The 12,422-nt window shown below is 42.3% G+C and overlaps 1 protein-coding gene across 1 annotated transcript in view; it reads right to left on the reverse strand.

Moving 5' to 3' along the window:
- ACACB (acetyl-CoA carboxylase beta) overlaps nucleotides 1–12,422 on the reverse strand; it is a 121,416-nt gene that overhangs the window by 13,927 nt on the left and 95,067 nt on the right. Inside the window, exons 31-40 of the mRNA XM_008569783.1 lie at nucleotides 11,578–11,634; nucleotides 11,290–11,331; nucleotides 9,998–10,213; nucleotides 8,382–8,537; nucleotides 7,322–7,525; nucleotides 5,922–6,077; nucleotides 2,642–2,764; nucleotides 2,268–2,537; nucleotides 1,224–1,321; nucleotides 539–659 (exon numbers count right to left, since the gene is read on the reverse strand). Coding sequence (XP_008568005.1) covers nucleotides 539–659; nucleotides 1,224–1,321; nucleotides 2,268–2,537; nucleotides 2,642–2,764; nucleotides 5,922–6,077; nucleotides 7,322–7,525; nucleotides 8,382–8,537; nucleotides 9,998–10,213; nucleotides 11,290–11,331; nucleotides 11,578–11,634 — 1,443 coding nt within the window. The remainder of the gene's footprint in view (nucleotides 1–538; nucleotides 660–1,223; nucleotides 1,322–2,267; nucleotides 2,538–2,641; nucleotides 2,765–5,921; nucleotides 6,078–7,321; nucleotides 7,526–8,381; nucleotides 8,538–9,997; nucleotides 10,214–11,289; nucleotides 11,332–11,577; nucleotides 11,635–12,422) is intronic.

A 12,422-nucleotide genomic window follows, 5' to 3' on the forward strand; every position in this document is an offset into this window, starting at 1 on the left:
AAAAAAAAAAAAAAAAAAAAAAAAAAAAAAAAAAAAAAACCCCACAAGACCAAGGCCCAGGGCCGTTCTCCCTTGGTTGCTCCTTGAGAGACGGTCACTGGCCAGCTGGAGTGAATAAACTGCCCTTTTCTGCATGAGTGGCGTGTAAGTGCATTCTTGCGGGAGGGTGCCTCACAACAAGATAACTGTTTAAATGAGACCAAACTAGGTTCCATTGATATTAAAGAATTATTGATTCTGTTGGGTGGAATAATAGTATTGTGGTTATATAAAAAAGGAAAAAAAAACAAGTCTTTTTCTGTGAATGATCCACTGTGAGGTATTTACGGGTAATAAGATATAATGGAGAGGGTTGGCTTTAAAACAGTCTAAACTGGGGTGCGGGGGGATTGAGGACACAGGAATGGCTGCGTGTAGGGACACGCTGGAGCTGCGTGATGGCACATGGGCTCATTATCAATTCTCTCTACTTTTGCAACTAATTTACAGTTTCTACCATAGAAAGATGAAAAAGAAAAGAAAATAGTTGGGGACTCACCAAGCTAATGGTGACAATCTCTTCATAAGCCAGGGAGGACTCCCCCGCAATCGTGCCTGAACCCCTCAGATTCTCCACACCCAAGCCATCGTCCTTCCCAATGATATCCGTGATGACGTATCTTCAAGAACCAAACACAGGTTAGAGACGGAGATCGAGCCCAGGAGAATCCAAGGCTGATGTATTGCCCAAGGATCCAAGGCAGGAGGGATGGGGCAGCAAGATGAGAGATTGGAAGGGTAAGCAGCCAGAGGTGAAGGGAAAGCAGAGGTCTAGGACCATTGTAATTGGTGCTAAAATTTCTAAAAAAGGCAAGTACAGCATTGTCTTATTGAGATGTCACCCTACCCCATCTTCCTCCAAAAGCAACCTAGACTAGCATTTGGGCTACAGAGAGATGAGGAAGCCACTTAGTTTATGATCAATCAGTGAGTCAAGATTCTATGTGCTATTTTTGCAAATGGGGGGACCCATTTTATAATGACAAAGATGGGTTCACCCTGGAGAATGTCCCAAATGTTTAAGTCAACAGTGCCCCCAAACAGAAGCTCAGGGGTCCTATTATACAAACATCTCCACCCCACCTGAGAATATCACCATAAACCCAGAGGCAAAGAGACAGATTCCCCATTACTAGCTGAAATTAAACACAAGCATAATTAAGGAGCTACCTTAAGTTATTTACCTGGATTCTCCTCCTTCCTCAATGTGTTTGCAATGGACGGAGTTCAAGGAGCTGATTTTGGTGTAGTCTTGGGGGGTCAGGTACAGGTATTTAAATCCCTTTAAATAACATACTTTGGTGAGGCTATGAACCCACTCCCCTGCACTCAACAGCACTGTTTTTTGAAAAATGTCAACACTGTAGAAGCAAATGTCAATAACATGTCAATAACACATTAACATGTCTGGTGTTAATGCCATGTTAGTAACAGCTATAAACTGAAAGTCTGCTTTGAGCTGAGCGCTTTCCTCTCATCCTTACAAGGCAATCTCATGCTTTTCCTGGTCTCTGATTGTTTCTCAATCATTTCATTACAGCTCCCCTAAGGAGCCTTCTCAGACATTTTTTCCCCTTATTGCCAGCTTCCCCACCCCAATGAAATTTTAATATTAAAGATATACTGTTTATGTACTGGATGTATGTACATGTATACATGAAAAGTCTATGTATATAAAAATATACGAATATAAAATAAATATATTTTTTGCCTCTCCCAAAATAATTTTCGTCTCCTTCGGTGGGGGCAATACCACCCCCTCCCCTTGAGAATGCATGCTCTGGCTGGAAAGAATGACTATCCACTGTAGTCTCGCATCACAAAGTGATCTATTTTAGCTGCTGTCTACACATCTCCCAGATGATTTTTAAGGACTCTCTGAGGCTAGGGACAGTGTTTTATGTCCCTCTGCATTCAGTGTGCATTCAGTGCACACTGCCTTCAGGAGAAGCTCAGTATATATCAGCTCAGTGTTTATAAACATTTTTTCATTATCATCCCCCTACGGAGCCTTTTAGACATGTTTTCCTAATCACCACCTCCTCCCCGATGAAATGTTAATGCCACCTATATGCCACATGCCTGTTTACAACACTACATGTATATCTGTGCTTTATGCATAAAAAGGGTTAAGTTTTTTTGCACCCTCTTGCAGGTGCTGTCACCCCCATGGAAAATAAAACACTAGCTGAGCGGAACCACATCACCACACCAGCTTCATGACGCACTTTGTGGGGATCTTCTGGATCGACCCAAGCCACCTGGAACATGTGTTTGATCTCCTCAGCCAGGCCGATACGGGCCCCGCTGTTGGCTGCCAGGTAGATTTTGGGGATGCCCTCTGTCCGGGCCATCTCAGATGCCCGCAGGTACAGAAGGTCCTCCCCTGGGCCAAAGGATCCGATGCTGAAGGTGATGTCATTGCCGATGATGATCACGTCCCGCCCTTCTGGATACTCTTGGGTCTTAAACCTCATTTTGAAGGCCACCATGCCCACCTGGTGAGGAGGTGAATGCACAAGGAAAACAGGGTTGTTTCTTCAGGGGAAATGTTTTTAAAAGGGTCACTCCAGCCAGGGGCTGGGCTCTGATGAGTTCTTACCTCGTTTCCACCAGGAAGTCGGTTCATCTCCACCAGCTGGCCCTGAGGGTCCACCACTAATTCAGTGTACGTGAGGATGTCTTTGGGGTACTTGTCCGGGGAGCCCCAGAGTTTAAAGAGAGCCTGGGGAGAGGAGAAGAAAGAGGAAAAACTTGAAGGCATCAGTAGGGGGGTACTATCTTCCCAGATGGAGATGATCTGTCATGATTCCAAGGTGAATTTTCTAGTTCTCTCTTTTTTAAATCATGAAATATTTAAAGCATATTTTTTAAAAAATGTAGAATAATAAACACCCAGGCACCCATCCCGTGGCTTTGTCAAATCTCAATTTTTCTATAGTTGCTTAGGATTCTTTAAGGAAAGAAAGAGTGGTGTACCCCTCTCTATACCATCCCCCTCCCACCTGCCCTCTCCAGCCCCCAAGTAACCATTACTCTGAAGTTATTGTCTACCACTCGCACTTGTGCTTCTATGTTTTTATTTCATCATATGTGCACACACTGAAAACACGTAGTGTTGCACAACAAACTTTACATAAGTGGTATCACACTGAACACATCCTTGTGCAACTTACTTTTTCTGCTCCCCGTTATGTTTGAGAGATTTATACATACTAATAAGTTTAGCTCTGGTTACTTCATTATCCCTGCTGTTCAGTTTTCCATGATGCAAATATATCACAATTTATTTATTCGTAAGCCTATTTAGGAACATTTAAGGTTGTTTCCTGTTCTACAGTATTATCAATAATGCTGTAATGAACACTCAGTCTCATAAACATGGGTGAGAGTTTCACCAGATAGACATATGTACCTAAGAGCGGAAGTGCTGGGTGATAGGGAATGCGAAGGTTCAACTTTACTTGATATTATCAGATCACTCACAAATATTCTGAACCTCTTTACAAGCTCAGTAGAATGTATAAAGACTCCTTTGCTCCATATATTCTCCAGCATTTGGTTTTGTCACATTTTTAAATGTTTACCCTTCTGCTAGGTGTGAAATTGTATTGTGGTACTGACCTGTTTTAATTTGTTTATTAATCATGTGAGTTTCTTTTTTTGCAAGCTTCTTGTTTATAACTCCTGCCCAAATTTTGTAGTTTTGCCTTTTTTCTTTCTAGTTGATTTATAAGCATTCTGTAGATCATCTAGTTCTAATCCCTTGCTGGTAACAAGCACTAAAACCTATTCTCCCAAGTGGGGGCTTGTCTTTTCTCTTTTTTTGTTGTTGTTTTATTGCATTGTCCAGGGACTCCAGTAAAAAATGTATAATAAAATTGGTGATAATGAATATTTCTGTCCTGTACCTGTGTTTAAAGAGAATATCACTGACAATTTACCATTAGTTACTATTAATTTTTGGTTGATATCTTTTATCAAGATAACAAATTCCCTTCTAATCCTAGTTTATTTAAAGCTTTTCTTATGAACAGATGTTGTCTTATCAAATACTATTTTTGCACATTTTTAGAAGTTTAAGTTTTTTTCTTAATCTGTTGTTAGTATGGTAATTTACATGAATAGACTTCCTAATATCAAATCATATAAGCAGTCACAGGATAAAACCTATTTGGTCTAAGTTTTTTACATCACTGCTGGATTTCATTTGCCAATATTTTGTTTATGATTTTTGTGTCTGTGTTTATATTAATGAGATAAAATTCCCCTTTCCTAATGTTCTCATATGGAATTAATATTAGGGTAATAACAACCTGATAAAATGAGTTAAGAAACATTCACTTTTTTCCTACTCTTTAAACAATTTGTATACAGAGGGAATTATCTATTTCTTGCAGGTTTGACAGAAGTTGATATAAAACTATCTGGGCCCAATTCTAGTGGGTTTTTAAAAAGTATTACAATTATTTAATGCTTATAATCTATTTAGATCAGATTTCCTCTTCTTCTTGAGTCAGTTTTGGTGAGATATATTTATTTTGGAAATTTTCCACTTCATTTAAGTTTCCCAATATCTGGGTTGTCCATGGTATTCTGTTTCTTTATCTAAAAGAAAGAGGATAAATGTGTTCCTGATTTAGTCATGCATCTTCCTCTATAGTGAGGCAAAAGGATACAGACAATGTTATCCTTTTTTTTTTTTTCAAAAGATGACCGGTAAGGGGATCTTAACCCTTGACTTGGTGTTGTCAGCACCACGCTCACCCAGTGGGCAAACCGGCCATCCCTATATGGGATCCGAACCCGTGGCCTTGGTGTTATCAGCACCGCACTCTCCCGAGTGAGCCACGGGCCGGCCCACAATGTTATCCTTAATCATAAAAGTTTCCGTTTATTAAGCACCTACTGAATACTTTACATATATTTCTCCAAAAACTTTGCAAGGTAGGTACTATTATTATACTCATTTTACAGAGGAGGAAACTGAGGCCCAGAGAAGTAAAGGAACTTGCCCAGGGACAATATGAAGAAAGAGACAGATCCAGGATTCAAGCCCAGGCCTGAGTGACTCTAAAGAGCAGCTTTTCTTGCTATTCTCCATCTCCTGTGCCTGAAGCAAAGCTACATTCAGGAACTGACACTTCCTGCTTATGGTAGAAGGTCCCTGACCTCTGTTTCATGAACATCATTCACAAAGCAATGGAGGGATGCAAAGAGACACCCACATCACCAGTGTCAGCATATTCAGTCTCCTTTAAAGGCTCTGCTACGTAAAAAAATAAAGGCACAGAAAAATACTTGAAGGAAACACACTAAAATGTTATTGCAGGCATCAATGATGGGTAGACTACACATGGGTGAAATTTTACTTATTCCTAACTTTCTGAATTTTCTGATGTATACTTTAATAATCAAGAAAACATATCAAAATATTATGTTTTAAAAGCAGACTAAAAACTTCCTTAAAGGTAGTGACCCCTTTCTTGTTCTCATGGTTTCTTTAGCCTTAGAGGATGCCTGGAAAGTAGCAGGCATTTAATAAATGAGCATTAAAAGACCAGAAGGAAACACATCAAAATATTAAGCCATTTGTCAATAGGATGCAGAACTATGAGTTCCTTTTTTTCTCTTTTTTTTAATATTCTCCTTTATTTTCCAAAGTTTCTATATCATATTACTTTTATTATCAGGATATAATGAGGTTTATTTTGGGAAAAATACTATGAAGTCATTCCTAACCTTAATTTTTTTTTCTTCACGAAGACCTTGTTCTTTAACTGGGTCTTCAGAAGGGTAACTAAGGACAGTGGGGGGTCTGGTTTGGGTGGTGTCTGAGGGAGGACCCGGTGGCAGTGCCGCATCTGTGCCGCAGGACTTGCCTGCCTGAACATTTCTGGGAAGTCATATATGTAGGTGGTTCCCAGGGACTGGGCCTGGAAGCGCTTGGCCTGAAGCAGATCCTTGGTGACGTAGGGAGTATTGATCAGCATCCCGTGCTGAGGCCCTTGCTTGTTGCCAAAGGAGTGAAACATGATCTGGACCAGAAAGAAAGAAAAACAGCATGAGGGAGGCAGGTCTCAGAGGACCATGCTCCTCCCCAATTTATTTCTACCTAGTCTTCAATAAAAATGTCATGGGGGGAGGCAAAGCGTGTCACATCGCATAACAATGAACACCTGAGATAGGTAAAATTCTCTTCTCCACTACTGTAGGCAACTAGAACAAGAAGGGACAGCTCCAAAAATATAACAATTGTAGTACTACATACGCACATACACATACACACACACACACACACACCCCAATGAGACTGCATGCAAACATGTGAAATCCGAATAAAGTCTGTACGTGAGTTAATAGTACTATACCAAGTCCTAGTTCCTGTTTTGATAACATACTACGGTTAAGAAAAATGTTATCACTGGGGAAAGTTGGGTGAAGGAAACATGGGAACTCTCTGTAATATTTTTTTCTCTGTACTATTTTTGCAACTTTTTGAGAGTTTTGAGTCTTTAATTATTTCACAATAAAAAGTATATATATATATACATACACACACACACACACACAAACACATACAGTTATCCCTCAGTATCTGGGGATTGGTTCCAGGAACCCTGCAGACACCAAAATCCACAGATGCTCAAGTCCCTTATATAAAATATGTACTATCTGCATATAACCTATGCACATCCTCCCATATACTTTAAATCATCTCTAGATTACTTATAATACATAATGCAATGTAAATTCTAGGTAAATAGTTGAAATGTATTGCTTAGGGAATATGACAAGAAAAAAGTCTGTACATATTCAATTTTTTAAAAAATATTTTCAATCTACTGTTGATTGAATCCACAGATACAGAACCCACAGATACGGAGGGCTGACTGTATACATTTACACAAAAGGATATTTGTTCGCTTTATAAAAGTCAGCTCTAAAACATGGATGGGGAAAACATCTCTTTCTCTAAGTGAACCAATCTGATGGCTGCATTAGAATCAACCACAGTACCCCACGTCTTATTCCAAATATGGCTGTAGAGTGGGTTAAGCTTTGAAGGATTTGTGTTCCTTCCTAAGAGAATCAACAACCAGATTGAGAAGCTAACACGTTTATGATAATGTGGAGCTATTCACGGAACTCTGAGGGGCCACCCCAATCCCGCATGGCACTGCAAGGTAAGACAGCCACCAAATGTCATTTTTAAGCTAGTCTTGATGCCCCGAGCAGCCTGCCTCTACTCTTCAAGCCCCCTGGCCCGGCCCAGCCTCACGTTTCCAGATCTGGGGTCGGTCACTTCTTCGTAGAGGCTGATGTCCAGGTAGTAGCCCGACTCGTTGGTGATGAACAAGCGGATGGGAACAGCACTGCCGGTGGTGGTCTGGCGAATGTTGATCTTGACCTCAGCCTGCAGCACGCGGAGCTTCCACAACCGGCTGCCATAGCGCATAACCATGGAGCGTACAGACTCCTCGATCTGCCCCAAAACACGGCAGTTCCAGTTTCAGGGATCGCTCCACACACACTTACAATAGCACTGATAATAATGAGATGATGAGATACACTGAACGCAAAATGCCTGGGACATAGTATGCATCTAACAAAAACGATTAGCTAATAACAACCAAGGGTATCTCGCTAAGCATCTAAAACTCATTGTTTCATTTTGCCCTAAGAATTCAGAGAGGCAGGCATTTTTATCCCCCACTGGCAGATGAGGAAACTGAGGCTGGCAAGCGACTCCTACATTACACTGACTTTATATCCATCATGTATCACAAGCCTATGCGTAGCTTTCTTCTGGAGCTGAATGGACTGGTGCAGTCAGGGCAAGCATGGGCCCTCTGCACCCCGCAGATGCCAGGCTGATGTACTGGGACGTCTTACATCCCAGAATCACAATCAAGGAAATCCGCCTGCTCATGAAGAACCAGCTGTTGGAGAACGCACATAGCCACAGACCTCAGGTTCTCGTTCCCATCACCCACCCACAAGCAGTCCCAACAGAGCCTGCAACCAGGGAGAGGATGAAATTTTGTTTTGCTAGACAATTGTGCACCCTTGTCATCCTTAAAGTTAAAGTGTGGCATGACCATGCAAGATGAACCTCAAAACAGGGACAGTCCTAAGGGCTGTGGCTAAAATACAGCTTTAAAATTGAGCACACAAGGCTTATTCTCCTGCAGTAACCAAGGCTCAAACACACACGGATTCATCCTGGAACCCAGGTTTTGAGTGGCAGGAGACAACACCCCAAAGGAGAGGGCACAAAGAGCCTTAGATCCCAGTGAGGTGGATCCCAGAATGCGGTGAGAGCCCCCCAGAGGCGAGACCTTGGAGGGGTCCATGATGACCGTGGGCACGAAGTTAAGGAAGATGTGGTTGCAGTCAGTGCGCACGCTGGTGTTGTTGAACGCCACCTCCAACTCGTCCATGGCCTCTAGGAGCAGTCGCTCACCCTCATTCTGCAGATACTCGAAGGAGGCTTCCTGCCAAAGTTGGTGGGGGGAGGGCGGCTGCTAAGGCAAGGGGCGCTGGGCAGCTCCCAGCTGGCCAGAAAACCAGCCTGGGAAAGATAGAGGAGGACAACATTCTCCTCATCCAAAAACTGTTCCAGGCTGGAACGGCACAGCCCTGCCTCCAGAGGGGAAGGGATGGCAAACATGCTTAGTGTATTGACCAGGCCTTTAATTTTCTGTATCTCACACTTTGACATCTGGGCCTTGCTAACCCTGGAGGAACTGCCCCTCCCAGGACTAACCAAGTCCCAGAAGTAGTCAACACACCACCTGTGTGTGTGTGCTTTTCAAATGCAAACCAGCCAGTCCTGAGCCCATGCCCAACCACCTCCTGTATCAGGTTTTCATACGCCCTGAGCTACCATCCACCTGCCCTAATCACCTAGGGCCAGGCACCAGACAACTAGGGACAGCCCCTATGCCCCAGAGCATGCTGAAAGTATTCACACTAGCCAACCTTAAGCCTGTTCACCCTGCCTTGTCAGTTTCTTCCTGCAGAAACCACAGTAAAGGATCCTGCCCCCATTTTCCCCTCCCTCCCTCTGCTGCCTGGGCAACCTGGCACTTCCCTGTGTGGCCCCATGGCTTAGTGAGTCCCTTCTTCTTGGGAACTGTGAGTAACAAACTATCTTTTCAATGGCCATTGTCTCCTAATCTGTTGGCCTCACCGTACCTAAATAATAATACAACCTGTTGAAACATCTAGTTGACTGAGGTAGCAAAACACAGAGATTAGCTTAATATCCATCTATATGGGATTAGTGAAAAACATTACACACACATGGTATATCCATGCCAGGAAATAGCATGTGGTAGACCATTCCTCGTTAACATGGAAACAGGTCTACAAAAGTAACTAATCAGTGGACAAACACTAGTCTTCAAATGATCTGTCCACCCAAAGCTCTTATCTGCAACATTATACCTACAACTCTAGGTTGTAGGGATAGAATTATGTCTACAAAGGGTCACCCATAGGGCTGGCCCCTCAGTGGCAGGATTCTGGGTCCTTTCACTTGATTTTTAAAAATAGTTTTCAGTATTGTTTGAAATTTTCACAATATAAACATGGATAACTTTTCTAAATGCAGGAAATGATGAAAAATGATCACTCAATCAGCATATATGAGAAATTCCCTTAACAAACCAGTATCTTTCTTTCCTCTCAATGCTCTTATTTCATGCAGAGAGATCCACATAAGAAACTGATCCAAGTGTCACCAGCCGGGACATGATAATGGGCCGCTTCACTGTCTGCCTCCAGGCCCTAGACTGGAGCGTCACAAGGGTAGTGCTGCATGTGCCCAGTGCATCCTCCAATACCCAGCATGCAGCCCAGGGCCCAGCACTGAGGAGGAACTTGAGGAAAAGAGGGCCAGGGCACAAGGGACAAGCTGAGAGGGAGAAAGAAACGCCCCACAACATCTTACTTTTGTAATCAGGTCTGAGTGCCTGATGATGGCACGGATGAAGAACCTGTGGTCTGTCACTTCTGTCCCTTCCTTCACCTTGGCGGCACCCAAGTAAAGATGCATCTTGTGGTTGGCACAGGGCACAGCAGTCAGGTCAAAGTTACGCATCCGGCTGAGCTCCAGCTGGAAGGCCAGGGCAGGCTCCAAGTGACGGTAAATGCGATCTTCTGCAAACTGCAGGCCGATCAGAGAGAGAAGACAGAAACATACATATGTACACACACACAGACATACACATACATACATACACACAAAATTTGCCACTGGAGCTGCGTGCCTGCTTGGTCCATGCCCTATTCCGCAGACACCTGGAGCTCACGTGTTTACCACTCAGGAATGTAACATTCATTGTGTCACCTAATTGTGAGCAACCCCCAGGGCTCAAGAGATTTGGAGTTTTGCTAAGATCCTAGAACCATAGGCATTGCAAGACTGGTGTGCTGGGGTGCACCTCTCAGCTCGTGGGTGGGCCTAGCTAGTCCCCAGCACCTGCCAGCATGACTATTCTCTGTCACAGCATGTAGTAATTCTCAAGAACTCACTAACCCCTGGTTTCTTTGTGGAAACTCGTCTCCCAAAAGAAGCTATTGACAGTGCTGGAGACCAAAATGGAGAGAAAATGAAGAACCTTAAAAAAAATGGGTCTTAGCTGGAAAAGTCAGGCTTTGGATAAATTAAAATACAAAATGACGAATTTGGAAGAGTCTCGAATCTGTGTTGGGAAAAAGCCCACCTGTTCTAGAATAGGGGTATAGGGATCAGCCAATTTTTCTTAAAGGACCAGAGAGCAAATGTTTTAGGCTGACAGACCATATGGTCTCTGTCACAACTACTCAATTCTGCTATTGTACAGCAAAAAGCATGGTAGACAATACGTAATCAAGTGGGTATGGCTGTGTTCCGATAAAACTTTACTCATAAAAACAGGCAGCTGGCCTGCAAGTTATGGTTTGTTGACCACTGCTCTAAAAGAACACAAGAAAAGGAGGCGGGTACACCTGCAAGTACAAAAATGATCCAAGGGAGACAGAACTGTAGCGAGGCAGAAAGGGTAGGATTCGCAAGGACTAAGCCCCACCAAGGAAATTTGGGGCTCTTATGGGAAATACAGTTCCAGAGGAAGGCTGGCGTGTACACTAAAGTTGCCACATTCTAGGATACGGGGATGCCTTAAGGACTAGGGACAATATTCTTCAAGAATATAAAAAATGCCAGAGTAGAGCGAACAATAACATTGTTTTTGGTCATACCTCATCTCTTGCTCTGAATGTGAAAAACTTGGGAAATTCTTTCTGCAAAAAGAAATCCATATAAAAGACAATTAAATCAGGCAAGACTCAGACATATTTGTGTACTTATTTTGTGATTATTAATGTTAACCCAGTCTGGTTCTAGCATAAATCATTTGGAAAGTATTCTCTTTTCTAGTGATTGATCCCTTCCATCCCAAGTATTACAGAGTAAATATCAAATAAATGGCACGGAGGCTTGGAAAAAAGAAAAAAAAAGCTCATAGATGAACTGACAATTGGACTGACCTCTTGGGCAATCAAGAATGTGATTCTTCGGAGTCCATAATCCACAAGGATATTTTTCTGCATGAAAAACCAAAGACTCAGTGGGATATTATTTGGCTATAAAAAGGACTAAAGTGCTGATACATATTACTACATGAATGAACATTGCAAACATTGTGTTAAGTGGAAGAAGCCAGACACAAAAGACCTCCTATTGTATGATTCCACTTATAAGAAATGTCCAGAACAGGCAAATCTATAGAGACAGAAAGTAGATTAGTGGTTGCTGAAGACTGGGGTGGGGAGAGGGCTTTTAGGTTGAGGGACAAAAACAGGTAAGTAACTGTTAATGAGTGGCAATGAAAATTCTAAATTGATTGTGGTTGTGGTTGCACAACTGTGAATATATTAAAAAGCATTAAATTGCACACTCTGAAAGGGTGAATTGTGTAGTATGTGAATTATATCTCTATAAAGGTGTTATAAATGAAGAAAACCAAAACATCAGGTTGTACACTGTAAATATATATAATGTGTGTGTATCATTTACACCTCAATAAAGCTGGTGGGGGAAGGAGAAGACAAATTGAACAAGAAAGACCAAAACTGGAATACAAACTACGATTCCATTTGTACAAAATCCAAGAACAGACAAAACTAATCTGTATTGTTAGAAGTCAAGATACAGCCAGCTGTCTCTGGGGACCACAGTGAATGGAAGGGGGTACAAGAGGGCTTCTGGGGAGCCTGGAGTGCTTATTTCTTGATACAATGCTTGTTAAACACTTGGTTGTTCACTGTGAAAATTTATCAAGTTATACACATTTATGATTTCGTGCACTTTTCTGTATGTCAGACTTCAAAAA

Source organism: Galeopterus variegatus, unplaced genomic scaffold (genome assembly GCF_000696425.1).
Source record: "Galeopterus variegatus unplaced genomic scaffold, G_variegatus-3.0.2 Scaffold529, whole genome shotgun sequence".
Classification (NCBI taxonomy): Eukaryota; Metazoa; Chordata; class Mammalia; order Dermoptera; family Cynocephalidae; genus Galeopterus; species Galeopterus variegatus.